The sequence below is a fragment of the Myotis daubentonii genome, chromosome 9 (assembly GCF_963259705.1).
Source record: "Myotis daubentonii chromosome 9, mMyoDau2.1, whole genome shotgun sequence".
In the NCBI taxonomy this organism is placed as follows: domain Eukaryota; kingdom Metazoa; phylum Chordata; class Mammalia; order Chiroptera; family Vespertilionidae; genus Myotis; species Myotis daubentonii.
The window spans coordinates 12,455,197-12,477,539 of NC_081848.1; the positions used below are offsets into that span (position 1 = coordinate 12,455,197).

General features: G+C 37.7%; 1 protein-coding gene across 6 annotated transcripts in view; it reads left to right on the forward strand.

Moving 5' to 3' along the window:
* Positions 1-22,343, forward strand: part of GRIA4 (glutamate ionotropic receptor AMPA type subunit 4) — a 433,158-nt gene that overhangs the window by 371,056 nt on the left and 39,759 nt on the right. For all 6 annotated transcript variants that reach the window (XM_059707932.1, XM_059707931.1, XM_059707930.1 and 3 more), the window contains 3 exons: positions 2,781-3,151; positions 5,519-5,717; positions 13,853-14,100. In XM_059707932.1, coding sequence (XP_059563915.1) covers positions 2,781-3,151; positions 5,519-5,717; positions 13,853-14,100 — 818 coding nt within the window. The remainder of the gene's footprint in view (positions 1-2,780; positions 3,152-5,518; positions 5,718-13,852; positions 14,101-22,343) is intronic.

A 22,343-nucleotide genomic window follows, 5' to 3' on the forward strand; every position in this document is an offset into this window, starting at 1 on the left:
CTTTTAGTAATTAGTTTATGTGTGCCATGAGATTAAAAAAAGGTTGGAAATCATTTATGGAAATGAAACAATTCATGAATAGGGAAAATATTTGCAACACAGAGAAAATAAAAGAATATTTTGAATAGATTTAAAAGCACTTACAATTAGTAAGTAAAAAAATGAATACCCCATATGGAAAATATGGACAGATTAAGACGGACAAGTGACTATTTATTTAATAAAAGCAAATTCAAATTAACACAATGTGATCTAATTTGCCAGCTAGCAAATTAGTGAAGATAAATAGAATTAAGATACACAAGGGTTGTCCACGATTTAAAGCTGCAGGTGCATTTGCACAGTGCTGGGGAAAGTAGAAATTTTGCATAACCTTTTGTGAGAAAAGTTGGGCAAGCATATTATGAGTATTAAAAGATTGTACCCATTTAGACTAGCAATTACATTTTTAGAAGTTTATCTTAAATAATTAAGATATGTGCAAGGATTTGTCTTCAAGGATGTTCACATCATTTTTATTATAAATTGTATAAAACTGAAAACAATGCAAATATCCCCCAAAATAATAAATTGAGCAAATTGTGATATTTTCACATAATGAAATATTTGCAATCATTAAAACTTATTTTAATGTATATTTTGAAATGATAATGAGTTCATATTCTTTTGAGAAGAGAAAATTAATTATACAATATGGTTTTCTGCATTATCCCATTTTAAAATAAGGAAGATATTATTTCTAAAACAATGTCTAGCCCTAACCGGTTTGGCTCAGTGAATAGAGCGTTGGCCTGCGGACTGAAGGGCCCCAGGTTCTATTCCGGTCAAGGGCATGTACCTTGGTTGCGGGCACATCCCCAGTAGGGGGTGTGCAGGAGGCAGCTGATCGATGTTTCTCTCTCATCGATGTTTCTAACTCTCTGTCCCTCTACTTTCCTCTCTGTAAAAAATCAATAAAATATATTAAAATAAAATAAAACAATGTCTAACAGGGCATATATAAAGAAAAAATAAGAGTAGATGAAGGGAATGGAGATATATTTTCTTCATTTTCTGGTTTTGTTTTATATACTGTTTCTATAGCTAGTTCCTCTATCACTTGTGTAAAATAACTTGATAAAACAATAACCTCCCAGCAATGACTCTGGCTCTTACATATCCGGGTGTGTATGGTGTGAACTAGGTTCATTCCTACTTGAAGGCATGTGCAGTGAATCCTCAGCCACCCGGCGGGTAGCAGGATGGCCAGAGTACACTCCCCAGACCAGCTCTCCAGGAGCCCTCTGTCCAGCTGCTGGCCATTGCAGGGGTGAATGTCAGAGTGGCCACCTCTATGAAAAACATGTATGTGCTGGTATGTCTCAGATTCCATTTCAATGCCAAATACTCTCCTTTTAAAATAATAATAAATTTTTTTCATTTGTAGATCATGTAACAATTTACAGTATTTTCATCACACTCTATTTCATGTGATGTTAGAGATGACATGACTTAATGGAAGAAGCACAGGTCAAATCGCAGAGTGGCTGTGATGTGTAAAGCTCACCTGAGTCTCAGTTTCAGCATCTATAAAACAGTGATAAACATAAGCTTGATATGAGGGTGAAATGGGCAGCCATTTAAAATATTTAGTTTCATATCAGACACATGCTCCCTCAATAAACGCTCACTGTTATTTTATTAAGGTTTTTTAAATAAACAATCACAGTAACACAATGAGATAAAAGGAGAAAATGGGGAATCTTGTTTCCAATTTTTAGAGATATTGGGAAAAGATCCCCAAATATAGCTAAAATCAATGAATAAATATGTAAGCTGGTGTCTTATGATCATAATATCTGAGAATTGAATCCACTGTTTTCCAATATCTTTTTTTAGAACCCGAAGGTGAAAAATCAAAGTATGTAAATATGAAGAAACAAATGCCAATTTCCAGATTTTTGTGTGTGTGTTTAATTGGAAAATACAGTCAATGGGTTTCTTCTGTCTTACAGACACAGATCTTATAGGTTTTCTCATAATTGGAAGGAATAAAAAAGAAAGGACTATTTAAAAGTTGCATTGCATAATATTAAGGGGTGGCCAAGTAATGAATCAGTGGCAACATTTCAAATGAAACAGAAAAGATTGCAAGATAGCATGCCTGGCCAAGAAATTCAGAAATTCAGCCACATGGAAAGACTGTCTCCTCCTCTTGCTGTCCGAGATCCTTAAAGACTAATACAATTATCTGAGTAGAAGTTATTTTTGCTTATGTCTACTATTTCTCCATTTCTTTCTCTTACCTAATTACTAGCACCAATAAAAATAGTAGTTTGTGCAATTTAAGTGACACATCTATATATATAAAAACCTAAGCGACCGTTATAACCGAACGACCGGACTACTGGACGACCGGCCGGTAGCTATGGCATGCACTGACCATCAGGGGGCTGACACTCAATCAGGAGCTGCCCTCTGGTGGTCAGGGCGCTCCCACAGCCAACCTCCCATGGCCAGCCAACCTTCCGCAGTCTCTCCCCCTGGCTGGCCCCTCTTGGCCCCAATCACCAGCCAGGCTGAGGGTCCCCACCTGCGCACAAATTCATGTACCGGGCCTCTAGTTACCTTATGAAAGAAAACAAGTCAACTGTTCACCTTTGCATTTGTCATTGTTGGCATTGGGAAAAGAAATTGTATAGCTAATGTGTAACTGGCTAGCTGTGAGTGGATCAATCCAGTGCTAATTGCTTCACAAAGAGCATTAACCTATGTGTTTTCATGTGTCTTTTCTCTTATAGAAAGCAGAGATTGCTATTGCCCCTCTGACAATCACTTTGGTCCGAGAGGAGGTCATTGACTTCTCTAAGCCCTTCATGAGTTTGGGCATATCTATCATGATCAAAAAGCCTCAGAAATCTAAACCAGGAGTGTTTTCCTTCTTGGATCCTCTGGCCTATGAGATCTGGATGTGCATAGTCTTTGCCTACATTGGTGTCAGCGTGGTCTTGTTCCTAGTTAGTAGGTTTAGTCCATATGAATGGCACACAGAAGAGCCAGAGGATGGAAAGGAAGGACCCAGCGACCAACCTCCCAATGAGTTTGGCATCTTTAACAGCCTCTGGTTCTCCCTGGGTGCTTTTATGCAGCAAGGATGTGACATTTCACCCAGGTTAGTCTCAACAGTTTTTCACCAATTCCCCAGTATTGCTAAGTGTTGTGCAAATCATCTCTCTACATGTTTTTCCCCTGAAGGCAGAGCATTACTTGAAACACAGAAAAAAACCTTGCAATTTCCAAATTAATTTGAACATAGTCATAGCCAAATTTTCCAAAATAGCATAATATATGGATACATCCCAATGGAAATTTTACATATGCAACTCACCAGAATTCTCAAAAAATAACTTAGTATTAATATTTCCTTCAATGGTTTGACAGACAGAAACTAAAATCTAAATTGTAAAAATGGGATTTATGTTCTTTTTGTCTCCTTTTCAAAATAAAATGTTTTTGTTACTGTTGCTGGTCTTAATTTTTAAAAATTAATTTTGAATTTTATTTACATCCCATGTATCTAAAGGGAGATTTCTGTCATAGCATTTCCTAAATCCTGAGATAATATAATAGGTACTAGATATGCATTGTTCTGTGTGACAACATATGACAAGCTAAGCAGTAGGCAGAGTCAGCAATGCAAATACTATGGTAGCTTAATAGAGATGTTTTTCACTATCTGTGGAGTCATAGCTCACTTTTTTTGGATGCCACTGAGATGTTTTTCATTTTTGTTTGCCAAAAATGCAGCCAATCTCCTGTGCATAAACAAGTACCAATTTTGCCCTTAGAAAAAGTAGCTGAAGGCAGGAAAAAACTGAAAATTAAATTTAAATAGTGACTTATATCAGTGTTACAAGTACATGGATTTTTTTTTTAAAGAAATGTATGCATTCTCAAAAAGAGACAATTTAGCCACAGAACAGTTTGTGTTCCTTAAGACCCAAGGAAATGGACCTGGAGAGCATTCTGCTACGTGAAATAAGCCAGTCAGAGAAAGATAAATATCACATGATCTCACTCATTTGTGGAATATAATGAACAACATAAACTGATGAACAAAAATAGATCCAGAGACAGAGAAGCATAGAACAGACTGTCACACCTCAGAGGGAAGGCAGGGGAAGGGAGGAGAGAGGTAAGAGATGAACCAAAGGACTTGTATACACACATGTAAGCATAACCAATGGACACAGACAGTAGGGGGGCGAGAGCAAGTGGGGTGGGGGGAGCTGCCAGGGAGAGGTCAATAGCGAAAAAAGGAGACATATATAATACTTTCAACAATGAAGAATTTTTTAAAAAAAAAAAAAGGCCCAGGGAAACTGTAAATGTACTTAAATTCTAACATGGCAATATAAATCCTTAACTCTCAATCAACGAAATGAAAAGAAATCAAAGTAAATGGAGTAATGGTTTCAAAACTAGTCTTAAGCAAATACTAAGTTAAAATCAACAGGTGCCATTTATCTGATAATGGTTAAGAAGAGAGCATTTTAAAGCTAGAAATACCATGGAAAACATGAAATGTGTCCTCACATTTTAAAAAAAAATGTTTAAATACAATTTGTTACAGGAATTTAAAATAGTTGGACGGTCCCAATGAGTGAGATCAATTATAAATATGGCCTTCATTGTTTGTTGATTCTATTCTCACTTTTCCTCTGCACTCACACTCACCCACATATCCCCGATAGCCAGAGAAAGGGTGAGGAGGAAACTTTTTTTTTAGATTTAGCACCAGTTTTTAATGTTGTTGCTACACACTAACAAAGCACCCACTTTGGTCTCATGTTGGCAGGGACAGAGCGAATATTTTTATGCCAGTATGTAAAGATGCTTTAGGACATAACTCATTCACTCTGATAAGAACTGAGCTAGCAACAAATCCTGAAATGTAATCAGTTTGAGACCAATCCTAGATCTTCATCTGGTCCACCCAATCTTGGCATATATCTCATTCTTCCTGCCAAAGCTCTGACTTAAGGTGAAAACCAGTTCTCTCAGAAGGTCTTCTACCAACTTAAATCTAAGACCTCACCCACTTTTAATAGGTATTGCTACTTTATGTGCCACCAAAAGAAAAACAATGCTGCCAATTAAGCCATGATTCTGTTTTTATCTCAGTATAATGTAGGTTGCATCTAATATCAAACATGCTAAATATTAAGGGGGGGTAATCAATGAATTAGTAAGTATTTCTCTTTTGTACTTAAAGGAAAGGCATTAAGTTCCATAGTTCTGCCTAATAACAATAAAAAGAAAAAAGTTCCCATATTCTCAGGGGCATTGATACATTTCATATAGCATAGGCAACATCGAAGCATACAGAAATACTAGAATCATTCTTGAGTAGATTATCAGAAAATAAAATGATATTGCAGCTGTTATTTTTAAGCCACATGGGAAATTGATGGTATTTCTTTTCTTTCTCTCTGTTGGTTGGAGAAAGGAAAATGTGCATTATCTTATCCGTGTTTAGATCCCTCTCAGGTCGAATTGTTGGAGGTGTTTGGTGGTTCTTTACACTCATCATTATATCATCTTACACTGCTAACCTCGCTGCTTTCCTGACGGTGGAGCGCATGGTCTCCCCCATAGAAAGTGCGGAAGATCTGGCCAAACAAACAGAAATTGCCTACGGAACACTGGATTCAGGGTCAACAAAAGAATTCTTCCGAGTAAGTTCAGGGGAACAACTAACAATGAAATGTTCATCATTTTTAAATCCAGGCAATCTTGCCAACAAGGATATTATGGGCTCTAGCCACTGTAGGTTTTGCAAACGCAGTGGTAACTGCCATGTTTAATGCTAATACTTCCATGTGGATTCTATAACCATTTTAACTTTCAAAAACTAATTGATTTATTTGCATTGCAAGAGGGACCCTCTCTAAGCAAGAGTAACAACAAAAAGGTAATTACAACAACTTTATAACATAATCTATCTCGAAGATTCCAGGGCTGATCATGCCATGATACTGCATCTGGCAAGTTTGTATTTATGTGTGCGTGCTTGGGGGCTAAGAGCATAAAAATGAAAGCAAGAGTGTTGTTATTGTTTTGTGTGTTTTGTTTATGTTTTTGTTTTTTAAATAATACATTTAACTTTCTGCATTTGAAACCCAAAACCTTAATTTCAGATTATCTTCCCTACATGAGGCACATTATTCTATCATCTCTTTTGTAGTGACAATTTCAGATAAGGGTAGCAAAAACTATTAAGTTTGGACATCTCTGTGAGATGTTGTATGGAATTTTATTTGTACTAATTCCTCTGCTTTTGCAGATAAAGTTGTTCAAAGTGAAATAATTGCATTTACATATGAATATGACCCCTTTGGCTTGTCATTAGGATGGTAGGTATATTTGTTGTTTTTGTTTTTGTAGTTGCTTGCTTCATGAGGATGATTTTTTTTTCTTTTTTTTTTATCAGTGAACCTCTTTTACTCTGGTTCTACTTAAATCTAGAGATACAGGATTGGTAATGTCTGATCAGAGTTCAATGTTCATTTTGTGACTTCAGAACTAAAGTATGTAACTACATAATAATGAAGGAATGTTGTTTTACTTTCAATTGCTTAAAGAAGACAAAATATATTTGACTTATTTCTTAAGCTTTTGTGGAAAAATGAAAGCCCTTTAAAGAAAGTGTCATGCTTATATACAGTTGTTGAGAGATTACACTTTCATTTTTAATGCATATATTTTTGTTTTCTCATTCAACTTGGGAATTAAATACAACAAAATGTTCTACTCCTTAAGAAAGGCGTAACTTTCATGTACCTGAATTCAGTAAGCTATTTCTCTTTTTATTTATTTATTTTATTTCATTTTTTTAATCCTCACCAAAGGATATTTTTTTCCATTGATTTTTACAGCGAGTGGAAGGGAGCGGGAGAGACAGAGAGAAACACCAATGTGAGAGAGACACATTGATTGATTGCCTCCTGAATGGGCTGGGCGCCTGCAATGGAGGTATGTGCCCTAGACAGGAAATGAACCTGGGACCCTTCAGTCTTCAGGCCGATGCTCTATCCACTGAGCCAAACTGGCTAGGGCTATTTTTCTTTTAAAAAATGATTTGATTATGCCCAGCCAATGTTCCCCAAAGGTTGAGCATTGACCTATGACCCAGGAGGTCATGGTTTGATTCCAAGTCAGGGCACATGCCTGAGTTGTGGTCTGGGTCCCCAATAGGGGTGTGCTGGAGGCAGCCAATTGATGATTCTCTCTCATTATTGATGTTTCTATCTCTCCCTCTCCCTTCCTCTCTAAAATCAATAAAAATATATTTTTAAAAATAAAATAAAATAAATAAAAATCATTTGATTATATCCTGATATATTACAGATATTTACATTAATACTAAATCAAAACAAATCACTCAAAAACTCAGTCAAACCCTTCTCTGGGTATTGTTTAAAAAAGACACCACACACTGAGTAACATCCTTGTCAACAATGTGGAATGTTGCTAGTAGAGATAATATAAAATGTATAAGTTAATTAAAAAGTAGTAGTGGATATTTCTAAAATTATAAATAATATTCATGACAATAAATATTATTAACAATTGTCTAATTACTGAGTATATTCCAGTCTATAAAGTTTAATAATGGGAACATATTTTAGCACAATCTCTGTAAGTTTATAACTGCTTCCACCCAAAGTAGGTAGGTAAAATTTAGTAACTTTGCCTAGAAACCATTATCTATATTTATCAAAACAGAATACAAGTTTGTGCTATACCTTGCATTTTACTGGGAAAATTATGGCTGATATTTATGTAAATAAAGCAAATATTTGCAAATTCATCATTCTGTTTTGAGTGACAAGGGAGAAAGAAACATCACGTTGATCCCTTGAAAACATTTCAAAAATAACTCACTGTAAAGATCTTTGCCAACAAGCACACTGAACGTGTTTATTTCTGATTTTTATAAAGCTTTAAGAAGCTGCTCAAGTTCTACAACCTGGTGAGGTAGATAACAGAGTATATTGATAAGAAATAAAGGAATAATGCTAGTTGGTCCCCAGGCTGCACAGCCTTTCATACAAGCTGTGCACGCACCAAACCCCGTGACCTTCCTCTCCCACCCAACTGCAGTTTTTAAATTGAAAGAGTTTTATAAGTGAAGGTATTTATTGTTGCAGAACTGTCTGAGGCTAATGGGACAAGGATATGATTTTCCTTCACGGCACACTTTCAGGAATGCATAAATTTGGGCTCTGATAAAAATCTCATTCGTTTCCTTCCCTGTTTCTCCTGCCTTTCCCGTAGAGGATGACCTGGTTTAAAGAAGCCATTTGTCTAACAGGTGGAGGAAACAGGATGTGAAGGGTATTTTTGTGCTTGTCAAAATGTTTTCTCATAGGAACACAGAAATGGTACATCTATCAGCTCCACTCCACTGCCTCAGGCGCTGACCTGTACTCTGCGCTTTAAAAATGTCACAGTTATAACCAACTGCAAAGAGAATGAGGCCACGGGGGGAGATTACATTGGAATTCAACTTTTGCCTTGTTTTGTCCCATTATGAAACTTACATGATCATGTTCAGGGCATCCTTGTTAAGCATAAGCATGGAGGTATTTAAAGAAAGTCTGTTACTTGACAATGACAGCCTTGCTGTTTAGGTGTTTTTACATCATTATACACCTTATTTGAACACACTGACTTTCATTTCCATGTGGATTTTATCCTGTGCTATTTCAGTCATCAGCGAAATCATGAATGCATAAATGAGGTGGATTACTGCCTCAGAGCTGATCATATTATTAAATAGTGCATTGATGAGCTCTTAGTCTTGCTGCACAAGCTACTAGAAACGGAAATACCTGATAACAATGTAAATATTTACTGTAATGAATGACATTTGTACAAACTGGTATTTTCTATTAAAGGCATAAATGGAAGAATATTTAACTATTAAAAAATTAAAAAGACAGAGCATTTTAAAAATTTGTTTTAAGTAATGAAATAGTGCTTTATATCAGATAGTTTCCCATGCATTGAGTTTAACAATAAAGGCGAAATAAATAAATCTGAGATTAATTTTCTAATTTCAAAAAATAATGACTTTTCTATTAACATTGCTTATTACCTTGAAGTCTATTCACTCCTCAAACCTGATCTTTAAGTAACACAGTTGAAGGTTTTAGGGACTTAAAAGTTCCATTGTCACTATATTTCTAAGTTTGCTGGGTCTGCAGAAATGTCCTCATTTTAGCCTGTCTCATCAAATTTATAAAGATGTGCTTGCCCTCACTCCTTAGCAAACACCCTCTTGCAGTCACAGATAAGGAAAAGGGATTTATTTCCAGCCCTTCACTTCTGAGTCTCCCCACCCACACCTTCACCATCTGAATGTGATCTTATCCCAGCCATGCCCCTTTAAATCAGAATTTCTAAATATTAACTGAGTGACAAATTATGTAAATGTTTTTCAAAAATATTGCTTTTATCTTTCCTTTATTTTTCACTGGGAGTCTATATTTTACCATTTCTATAATACTTAAGTCCTGCTAAATGTAGCTTAACTACAGTGTGGATTCCTCTTCTGGATTTGGGGAGAATTAATCCAACTTCTTTTGAACTTAAGGTACATGTAATTCAATATATTTAAACAAAGGCAGCAATAATATCCTCACATTAATATTATAGGAATTTATTTTTAAAAACTATCAATGCCCAATGGTACTTGACTTCTTAAAAATGAATTATTTGCTTTGATATTATGTCTCATTCTATAGTTAAATTGTCTTTATAATTACCAAGCTCTAAAAATACTCTCTTTTTCTATTTGGCTATGTTAGTTTTGTTTAGCTATTCTTTGTTCCTTTCATAAGATACAGAATAGCAATTGGAACATTGTCAAATAACTAGCATGATTTCAATAAATATTTTTTTAACATATCTCAGTTAAAATAATACTCAGTTTTTATTTCTTCTGTTTTCAACATATTATACACTGTAAAATATATAATATATGTGGAACTCAATGTCTTTTGGGGTGAAACTCTCAAGTTATCAATATATTTTTAAAGTCATTATATGCCTGAAGGGTATTTAGCAACACTTCCCTAAATTGAAATGTTCAAAACATATATTTAAGGGCAATTTGTATCAAGTGACCCAGAGAGTTCATAATTTTCAGAGATTAGAGCTTATAAAATGAAAGAGTTAGTTCTCTGGGAGATAACTCAATTACTAAAACTGGGATGAGTGAGGCCTGGCAACAGAGCCTCCCTAGTGGGTCTCATTCTGAACCCAGATACGCCTCTATCCTAGAAGCACAGAGAATCTTTACAGCTTAATTGTAGTGATGGCATGGGATTTCCTAGTGAGAGGATTTCTGCACCCAGAGGCAACCTTTATTACCTAAGCACAGACACCCATCACAGTCTTTATGTCATGAGATACTTTTTCATGTGTTAATAACATAAAACATTTCATAGGACACTACAGGATGTTTATTCCCCATCTTAAATATACATTAATACAAAATATCTTGGGAGTTTTTATATGCACATCTCTTATTGTGTGTGGCTCATTATACAAGTATATTGACTAAATTCCCATCTTATAAAACCAAAAGCATGAATACAACTTTCATTAGCTTCTTTCTTTTACCACCTGAATAATTTGTTTTTGTCCCAAACTATGTATTCTTCATTTGCTATTCAAGATACTTGGTTTTTGAAGATCTGTTTCCTGATAAGTCTATGTTCTGGTAAACAAAGGAAGGTCAATGTAAATAAATATACATTCTACTCAGGATCTAGCCTCTTGCATAGATTTAAGTCTGAATGAAGTCTACATTACTTTTCATTTGGATCCAAATACAAAATTTTAGCACCTTGTTATTGAACAAATGCAATTACACCAGATGAAAGTCTGCATATGATATTGTAATATCAAACATCAAAAAGGAGTCAGCCTTTTCTATCTTATCAAATATATCCATTGGGGACATTCGAGTTTATTTGTATACTAGGGGCCCGGTGCACGAAATTCATGCACTGGGTGTGTGTGGGGGGGGGGGGGGGGAGTGTCCCTCAGCCCAGCCTGCCCCCTCTCACATACTGGGAGCCCTCAGGTGTTGACCCCCATCACCCTCCAATCGCAGGATCGGCCCCTTGCCCAGGCCTGACGCCTCTGACAGAGGCGTCAGGCCTGGGCAGGGGACCCTCATGTCCCCCCATCACTGGTTCTGCCCCCAGCCCAGGCCTGATGCCTCTGGCCCAGGCGTCAGGCCTGGGCAGAGGACCCCAGACCCCTCCGATTGCTGGCTCTGCCCCTTGCCCAGGCCTGATGCCTCGGCCAGAGGCGTAGACCCCCATCACCCTCCGATTGCCTGATCGGCCCCTTGCCCAGGCCTGACGCCTCCGCCAGAGGTGTCAGGCTTGGACAGGGGACCCCCATCTCCCCCTGATCACTGGCTCTGGCCCTCGCCCAGGCCTGAGGCCTCTGGCCCAGGAATCATGCCTGGGCAGGGGACCCCCATCTCCCTCTGATCGCTTGCTCCACCCCCCGCCCAAGCCTAATGCCTCTGACCCAGGCTTCAGGCCTGGGCAAGGGGACCATCATATCCCCCCAATCCCCGGCTCCGCCCCCCACCCAGGCCTGATGCCTCTGGCCCAGGCATCAGGCCTGGGCCAGAGGAGTTGACCCTCATCACCCTCTGATCACCAATCACCGGATCGGCCCCTTGACCAGGCCTGAGGCCTCCGGCAGAGGTGTCAGGCCTGGGCAGGGGATCCCCAGCTCCCCGCGGTTGCAGGCTCCGCCCCTGCCCAGGCCTAACGCCTCTGGCCTAGGCGTTCGGCCCGGGCAGCGGGGACCTGCAGTGGCAGCAGCCCCGCGATCATGGGCTTCGCTTTAGGCCCAGGCAAGGGACCCCTAACTCCTGGGACTGCCAGCTTCGACAGTGCCCAGCTCCCATCGCTGGCTCCACCCCTACTTCCTGCTATCACTGGCCAGGGCGGAAAAGGCGCCTGATTCTCTGATCATGGCTGGGGGGCAGGGCAAAGGCGGCCCCAGGGCCGCCTTTGCCCTGCCCCCCAGCTCTTAGCTCCCCCCTGGGTTTCCGATCACTGTCAGTGGCAGGGGGCTTCTTCCTGCTTTCCCTTTCGCCTCCCTGCATTGTGCCTACATATGCAAATTAACCACCATCTTGTTGGCACTTAACTGTCGATCTTAGTTGGCAGTTAACTGCCAAACTTAGTTGGCAGTTAACTGCCAATCTTAGTTGGCAGTTAACTGCCAATCTTAGTTGGCAGTTAATTTGCATATAGCCCTGATTAGCCAATGAAAAGGGTAGCGCCGTACTCCAATTACCATTTTTCTCTTTTATTAGTGTAGATATTTTCACATTTAAATGTCTCTGTGGATGAAAAAATTCCAAATGAATGCAAATACTAGCAAACAGATCTGGATAAATTAAGTGGTGGTGGTAATGTAGATAGAATCGAAATAGGCAAAAGTAAATGTTTCTTGGCTGAAATCAGGGAATTCGAATGACTAACTCTCCAAAATATAAAGTGGGAAAACAAGAATCACTTCTCTTTAAAGTTTAATGTAAATTAAACTATTTGGAGCTCTATTTGGAGATTTTGTTAGGAAAAGTCTAAAAATGTTTTGGTAGACCTAGAGTTTTATTCTTGTAAAAGGGATATTTGGTTTGTAAACTACAGTGGTTTTTGTCCCCTTGTGCTCAACAACTTGATATAGACTGCACTTTTTTTAATAATACATGTTTTCATTGATTCAAAGAGAGGAAGGGAGCAGGAGAAAGAGATAAAAACATAAATGGTGAAAAAGAATCATCAATGGGCTGCCTTCTGCATGTCCCCTACTGGGGATTGAGCCCACAACCTGGCCATGTACCTTGACCTTAAATTGAACCATGACCTCCTTCCTGGTTCATGGGTCAAGCTCAACCACTGAGCAACACCAGCCAGGCTAGACTGCACTTTTTGTATACATCTTATATATATGAATGGTTTTCATTAAAACTTTGAGGCATGAAATAGGGTTTAAAAAGTAATATAACAAGTCTCCTTATCCTATATAATAAAAGGGAAATATGCAAACTGACCCTAATGGCAGAATGACTGCTCAACCAGTCACTATGAGGCACACTGACCACCTCTCAGTCCCTTTCCCTGGCTGGCAGGCTCCCGTCACCTGATGGAAAAACAGGGAACCGTCTACGGCCATACCACCCTGAACGCGCCCAATCTCATCTGATCTCTGAAAAACAGGGAATCAGGGATGGGTGGCGGTTGGGGGCGGGGGGGCAGGGCCGGCTGTGGGCAGCCTGGGAAGATGGCCCTGATCACAGGCCAGGCCTAGGGACCATACCCGTGCATGAATTTCGTGTGCCCGGCCTCTAGTTTCTTAAAATTCAAGTACAGTATTAAAAGGTATTTTACAAAGCTAAAATTAAATCTTACTTGGTCCTTTTCAAATTTACCATGAATGTGATACAAAACATGATTTTTAATGTTCAGCTCTCTTTATAACATTCTGAATTTAAAAATAATAAGTTGTTCTTTAAGCACTTGAATAGAATCATTATTCTGACAAGAAATAACAGCTTCTTCAAATAACACTTTTAAATGTCATTTCAATGGTTTTCTTAAATAGTTTTAAAAGGCTGTTTTCTAATTGTAAAATAATGGTATTACAGCAAATTGGAGTTAGAGGGCAATGGAAAAGTACTGAAAGTTTTCATCCTTATCTTGGTTCTGCCAACATTAGCCTGTCGTTGCTTCTTTCCTGTATTTAATTTTATTTTCGTTTCCTCCAGAGATCAAAAATAGCAGTGTATGAAAAGATGTGGACCTACATGCGATCAGCAGAGCCGTCTGTGTTCACGAGGACTACCGCGGAGGGCGTAGCTCGAGTCCGCAAGTCCAAGGGCAAATTTGCCTTTCTCCTGGAATCCACTATGAATGAGTACATCGAGCAGCGAAAGCCCTGTGACACGATGAAAGTGGGAGGAAATCTGGATTCGAAAGGCTATGGAGTAGCAACGCCCAAGGGTTCTTCATTAAGGTGGGTGGAATAGTATAACAATATAACATGTGTTGTTATAGTATTCCACCTTCCCTGATGTCCCTGAGAGAATTATTTTTGTTTTGTTTGTGAACATGGTATGTTTGTTTATCTGTTTTCTTTTTCTCCATTTCATATTTCTGATCACCAATCAGGTAATTTTTTAAAAAAATTTTAGAGTAATCATAGTTGACGCATATTTTTTTAAGGCCATATAAAAACCAAACTGGTTGAACACTAGCTGCTTCCAGTGGGCCTAAAACATGGGTAGCAAATGCTTCTATATCTCATCAACTTTTTTTGGCCACTAAAACCTACACTCTCATTGTATCAGTAATAATTCTACATGTTATCATTTTTTTAAAATTATGCCTGCCTACTAATTTTTGAGTAAGAAGACGTCCACCTCTTTGTAGCAAACCACTTTTTTTCCATTTCAATGTTTCATTTATTATGACATCATTATATTTTAGATTATCCTGAGGTTGTATTGGTGCTAACTTTGTAATCAGATCTATTTATAAATACAACCATGATCAGAAGGAAAACTGGGCTCTGATTTTATGGTGCTTACTCAAGTCATACTCTCACCTTTTTGCAAAGAGAGTGTGGTGTAAGTAAGATCTGTAAAATGAGGTCCAATGGCAATCCAAAACTGTTCACACATAAACCCCTAAAGTGTGATTCATGAGCAAAACATCACACATGATCACACATGTAGATAACCCACATGTGTCAAAAGTGAGACCTTCATTCTTAAGGAAATGCTGGTGAAATCTGCCCTTTTCACCCTTTTGGTCCTGGACATAGAGAATGCACATGTTTATGTCCAGGAGGCAGAGTTTCCTATTTTCCTTATGGAATAAAGGCTGCTGTTGAATTGCTGGGGCTAGAGCAAAGTTGGAGTCAAAAGTGATGACTGACAAATTACTCTGGTCTCAGTGCAGCTTAGGAGAGATTCGTGCAAAGCACAGATACAGATTCAAGAAGAAATCAGAATCTTTTCTAAAGGACTTAACCAAGAACCTGGTCTTGAAAAATGATGTCCCTGGTAAGCCTTTGAAAAATGAAGGTAATGAGACCTGTGCTATTGCCCAGCAGGAATGAACGCAACATATAAAATATGAGATTGTTTTCATTGGTTTCAAAGAGGGAACTGCAATGTGTTTTGGATATTTGTGTTGGGCGGAGGAGGATTTGAGACAAATATAAGAAACAAATGCTACTGCTGGAAAGGGTGTACTAAACCAATATTCTGTTTTTTGCAAGCTACACAGTCATGATTAGTGAGGGGCTTGATGGTATGTTCATAAGGGGCCATTTTAAAAGAAGGTAGGACAGAATTAGCCAGTGAAGATAAATTTGGATGTGGACTTTGGCAATTCTGAAGCCAGGTTTATGTGACCATCCCTCCATATAGAACTAGAGAAATGTGCAGGGAGAAAGCCAAACAAATAAATTATCCATCACTGCCCCAAAGACTTCAACCATTCAGAAGCTTCAGCAGGCACCAAGGGGGCTGATCTTTGAGGGTGTGTTTTATATAATACGATGCGAAAATATGTAAATTCAATGAGGCCAAGTAGCAAATAAATTTTTATTTAAGTAGCAGTTATAAGAGCATCTTAGTGTAAGTAATTTAAAAGAAATGGAGAGGAGAGAGCAATGGTGGTTCATATGTAGATCAGTGCTCAGACTATTGATTCCATTCTCTGGGTGTTGCTTTGGCTCTTAATTAATTCTCTGTGGATGTAGCTGCCTTGTCCTCTGTCTTGTGTCTACTGATAAAGTCAAGTTCCAGGGACTGAATTTGGCCTTCAGATACGCATTGATGGCCTGACTCACATTGATGGCAAGAGTTCCCTCTTAAATGTGCCACTTTGTCAAATCCACACTACAGGGCTTGTTTGGGGAGAAGCTGAAGGGCTTCATCTGTCTAGAACTGTATAATAATCAGCTATTGGCTTCCTCCTCTTTTCCTGCCCTTCCCTGGATCTTGTTAATGAGGCCATTGTTAAGCTCTGCTTCCTGGATGGAGACTTTGTTTATGAGCTTTGTTTTATGCATGCCACAATTTCCTGAGCAAGCTGGCCCCTGCATGCCAAAACCACAGTCATTTTGTCCTGTCTTTGAGAACACTGGAAGGACACTGAAGGCTAATCCCCATTCACCTAACCCCCCACCTCCTCACACCCCCACTCCCAGCTCAGCTAAGCAACAAGCTCATTAAACTTAAATTCTCATTCTTATTTGACTATGATCCCTCAGTTATAAAAGTGTAAACTGATATAAAGATGGACTAAGAGGCACCTTCTGAATAAATGATTTAGTTTTCAGAAGCAAATTTAAAATAATTGTGTCCATCAGAGCAAGATCCAGAGAGCATGCATACCTGCTTTAAGAGTGCCTTGAAACCTCTTTGCCTTATCTGCTCAGTACAGACTAAGTCTGTTTTCCTATAGGATCTATCTTCTTTAGCCAGGTCTTTAGGTTAATAGCTATGGCTATCATAAGGCTTGTGTGTTTCCTTGTCATTAATTATGGTTTTCTCACAAGCTCTGCTGTTTTGATTCATTAGGCAACCTGAGACTTTAAGAAAAGGAAAACAGTAATTCATCCTTTATGTAAGCTTAATCGGAGAATAACTAGCAATCTTCTGTTGGTCCAGAGTGTTCTAAATGTCTAGACCTTACTGTTTAATCAAAATCCTTCAGAAAAGAGAAAAGGTGTGCTATAAAATCAGGAAAGAACATCAGGACTTGGGTTTTAATGTAGACTTTAAAACAAATGCAATCAGGATCATCACAGAGAGCATATCTGTGACTGTGTTAAAAATATTACAATAGTGATGACCAGCACCCACTTTATGACAGATAATAATATACAGAGTTCTTTATTTTCCAAAGATACTTTATTTCAGACTAGTGTTTGCTGGGCATACACAATAACATGTTAAATGATTGAGTTATCATAGTTTTCAGTTCCAGAAGGTCAATAACTATGCTCAGAAATTACTGTTTTATTGAACTTTGACATAGGTTCGCTAATTTTTAGGTGATAAAATGATGCCAGGTATATCGATGCAGTTAAACTTAGCATCTATAGATTCCCATAGAAAAAAAGGAGATAATTACAAGTAAATGTACCTATAAGGTATAAATATCAAGGAGTGAAAGAACTTAGATCTTACTGTCTTTATTATTTATTTTTCAAGTAACCTTCTAAAAACTTTTTTCAGGTCTTGAGGTACAAAAAAGAGTAAATCTCTTCTTTTATATTATCTCTCAACTATCTCCATGCCTTGAATCTTCTTTCCACATGCACAGTGTAATTTATACGCCTGTCAATGCCATGGCCTTTCTTCCCATCCCTTCTTCAATACCCTAGGCACTCCAAAACACTTGTGAAAACCTTTCTCACTCGGAGAAATGTTGAAAGGTTGGTATTGCAATGGAATGTAAAGTTTAGATAAAAGAGGGAGTATGTTTATTTTGACTTTACTATAAATTTTGCTATGGTACAAATATCTACCGTACTATAGTACTTATTGCATAGTAAATTTTTATATTTTACTATCAAAATACTCTCTTTACTATCTTATCTATATTGTAATATAGATACTATGCTCTTGACTTTACTATGCAATAAATAACACTGATGAAGGTTGTTTGGAATGAATCATAATTTAGTTAATGCCGATTCACTGACTATTAAGTAGTTGTTAGATGAGAATACCCCATTTAAAGATATGCGTGGTATCTAGTATCTGCAAGTTCCTCCAGGGGTCAAAGCATGAATCATATATGAGACTTCCCCTGAAGTTTTGTAGGGTTTTGTATACTTGAACCTAATAACTGAAGCCAAGTTTTAAAAAACTAGTCTCCTACAATTTCTGTTCAAATTTTGCCTTCTCTAAAGATGTTTGTGGGACTGTGTCTAAAATAAGACAAATGTTCTATCACACACCCCTCCAAAAAAAATGGCATTTCAAAAAGAAAACAGTTCCAAAAGAGCTCGAGCAGTGATTGGTCTGGAAAAAAATGAAGTCCATGGGACTTGCTGATGCCCAGCAGCAGGAACCCATGGCAATGTGAGCTGTCTCTTTGAAACCAGACACATCCCCCTTAGTTTACAAGAAGCAAATCAGGGCCCCAAAGTAATAGGGTAGCAGGAAGAAGAAGTACTAAGAATGAGAATTAAAATAGCACAGCTTTCATTGGACTCTTTCTTTCAGTACTTAACACAATCCCTGCCCTCATAGGACCCTTGGCCCGCATCTAGATCTGCATCAGGGCAAGTAGAGTTCTCTGTAGGAGTTGGACTTTGAAGGAGTTGTTAGGACAGGTGTATTAAACTTAATATTCAAATTTATGTATGAAAAATATATTATCCCTAAGGAACCACTTTCCCATGAGACATATTTAGTCATCAGTTCAGGTATACTTGGAAGGTTTAGAAAAAGTGTTTCTCTGGATGTAGTATGCAAGAATAAAACTGTAGTATTTTGGGGGCATAACAAGTCAACTATTGATACCTAATGTAGACACTACAAAAACATAAAATTACATATTTTTAAGCTGAGTACTTAATATTACTGAGCAGCACTTGTCCTCAAAGTGAATAAACTTCTAATTTGTTTTCTGAAAATGAGTTGCAGGTGATTTGTACACAATTTTTTAAAACTATTATAGAAAGAGATATGTTTTTGCTTGTGAACATACTTCATTTTTCTTGGTTCCATATTAAAAGGTGCTACAGATAACCTAATGTTTTTTTTTAATCCCAATATGTTCTGGGATGTAGTCTATTGGGCTAGGGAATTAGAAAACACACATACACACACACACACACACACACACACACATTAATTGTACCTTTCAGCATACACCCACAAAAATACACACAATCCCTGGTTGTGACATGCTTCAACACTTTCCCAGTTTGCTATTAGAGATGCAATGTTTTTTGTGTGAAGCAAGTATTTTGCATTCACAAACTGAGGTTCACATGGTAAAGGTGTCAGGTCTACATGTGTCCCAGAGGAAAATAAGCTCCTCTAGAATCCACATGCTTCCTCCTTTCCTTTCTAGATTTTGAGTACAGTAGGAAACAAAACTCTCCACTGCCATTTGAAATCTAGATTTTTCATCAAGCTCTTTCCTACAACTAAAAGATTATTGAAATTACCGTTCCCCATGAAAAAGGGAGGGAAAGTTGCATTTTCTACATTTCTTTAAGATTCACCAGGCATTATTATTCATTTTTGCCATTCTTCCTACTAGGAAAAAAAACTGATTTGATTGCTCTTTATTCATTTACCAATTCACTAAACAGGTAGTTTCTGCGTTCTAACTGAGCACTCACCAGGTCGTTTTTAAGTTGTTCACTCTGGGGGTGCTTGAATACTGTAGGTAACACCATGGTTGGAAAGTTTCTAAATTCAATGTGTAGCTATGGTACGTTCTCATCATTCGGCTAAGAAGCTATGTTATAGTCACTTGCCTAAGAAAATGAGTGATTTGTGGCCATTTTAGTTTCTACCACTTCAGGAGAATCAAATTGAATAAGATAAAACTGCTGCAAAAGAAGTTTGATAGTTTAAGCTCTCATAACCTGATTTGATGAAAGACCTAAGACAAAATTTCAACTCTGATAGCTCTAAGAAAAGCCTAAACTATTGTTCTTTAATTCCACATAACTGCTTGTAAACAAATTCCATAAAGATAAAATAATCTGCCAAAAGACTATCTACATTATAAACAATTCAAATTAATTCAGTGTCAACAGGCAACCAATGTGATGCAGAACCCATACCCAACCAAGTCAAGCAGCCTTGACGCATGCAAAGTGTATTCAGGAAACATAAAGTTGTATCTAAGACCAACGCTCATAATCTGATATGTAGTAAATGTGCTGGAGTTGGGCTTATGTCTACGTTAGCAGTGTATTTAAGTGTTTTCCCTGCTGCATGTCTAGTAGCTAGACAGGTTCCAATTTACAGTTCAGCTCATGAGATGAATGGTGTTCAGAAGCAATTGCCGTGCTAGTGATCAGGTTAAAAGGGGAACGAACACAAAAGAATGGCAAAGCAAGGGCATGAGGGTTCTGGGCATTTCTATCCCTTTCTGTGCTAATGGGTAGAAAAACCCAGGTGTGGGCTCTAAAACTAAAGCTAAAAACACCAGAGCTGGAGAAGAAACACACCCCCCTGCCAGGGCCCCAGCAATGCTGAAATCTAGAAAGAGCAATAAGTAAGATACCTTATAGGAAGATAAAGTCCAGGTATTCAAAGCAATCTATTGGCTTTGCCTCCATTTCCTCATATTCTGCATTCTCTGAGCCAATATTTAAGTGCTAAAAAAAAAAAAAGGTTGTTTTGCTTCCTCTGTGCGTAATGTAGCTTTCGACCAACTACTCTTTGGCTCTGTCAATACTCAATTAGTAAAGAAAATGCTTCAGATTAATGTTCTTCCCTATAAGACCTCGGGCTACAGGACCGTGACTTCTATAGGCAGTAAATGCCTTTGAACTTAACAACTATAAAGTCATCTTTATTTAGCTTAGGAGTAGCTGTAAATTTATCCCCAGAACAGCTGCAAGGTCAAACAATCAGGGGATTTTGTTGTTGTTTTTGTAGGATCCTATTCTCCAGGGAAGAACAGTAGGAAAATTACCACCTGGCAGGCCTCAGCACAGGCTGCTGCAGAGGGAGGAGCCATTAAAGATCTCAGAGAGATCGTAACTCTTACATAACTCGTTCTACTCCGAACAGTTTGGTAGGAGCAAGAAGAGAAACATGACACTCATGCAGAGTTTCCTACTCCTTATTGTCCCAGGGCTCTCTTAGCTGGGAATGTGGAGGCAGGGTGGGGAGGGGCTGCAGAAGAGAGGGAAGAAGGGAGGTCTTCATACGCGGAATAGTTAGTAATGTGAAGAATATTTTAAAATCTGTATTAGAAAAACACACAGAGGACTTTGGAGAGAGTGTGGAAATCAGATTTACCATAAAATTCCAAAATACCTACAATAAAATACTATAAAGCTCGCTTTATTATGGAGGTGTAATATATTCCCAAATGTAGAGTTGTATCTGATGTTGCTTTAATGCAGTTTTATATTAGTGATAAACATCTACTTAGTACATCACAAGTAAATAGTAGTTTTCCATAAAAATGAAAATGTATCCATTTCTTTCAGCATGGCATATAAGAAACCATTCATCTACAACTACAACTTAGAAATGATTAGCTTCCTTTTGTGTCTAAATATATTATCAGCGAAGATGTGACCGGTTTATGATTCACGTTTAAGAAAAGGAAAATAAAATGTTTGGCAGTCACTTGGAAAGAGCTGGAGAAATAGTAAAGATCCTGGTTTATAATTATATTTTATTTTAATTTAGCTGGGAAAAGTAGCTTATTTATTTTAATTGTGCCCCACTAAATCAGTCCTATATCTCTGTTTTCAGAAAGAAATAATATACAGTTGAGATAACAGTGCCACAAACATAGTATTACACGCAATTGGCCACACCTGAATAGCAAATCACCATTTGGCTCTCAAAATCCCTAGCCCTGGCCCCAAGTCTTCTAGAACAAGCATTACATAGATCATGAGAATATTTGATAAATAATAATTATACTAACAGAAGTTGTAAATACTGTGAGCACATAGTATATCCTCTTTAATAGCAGAAAAATCTTTTTCATGATTAAAAGTAGTTTATTTTAAATGGACAGATTCCATGCTTTCTAAAAACCCCAAAATCAGTGTTAGGACTCATCCACAGAAGAAATACACTTTCAAAACATTGTGAAACCACTTCAAAATGCTCCTCTAATATCCCACAACTCAACAATGACGAGAATTAAAGTCTAAAAATATTCCTATAATCAAGTCTGTCTTTCCAAATGTATAATACTGAAGTGTGGGAGAAACCTATCATTTTAAATACCACTGACCATGATATGATCTTTAAATATTATCATTTTAAATATCACATCACATCACATTGAAATAAATTCGATTTTATTTAGTTTACATTTTTCCCCTGAAATACTCAATGAAGAAATTGACACACAAATAATTGTTTTACAGAAATGTTAAAATTCAGTCTGTTTTCTCTACGTGTTAAATATTTGGGAGTTGTCTAAAATAAGAATTAAATTGGAGTCAATCAAACAAATGTGACACACAGAGCTCCTCACTTTCAGAGAAACTGTAAGCATGTGTGGCCTCCTTCA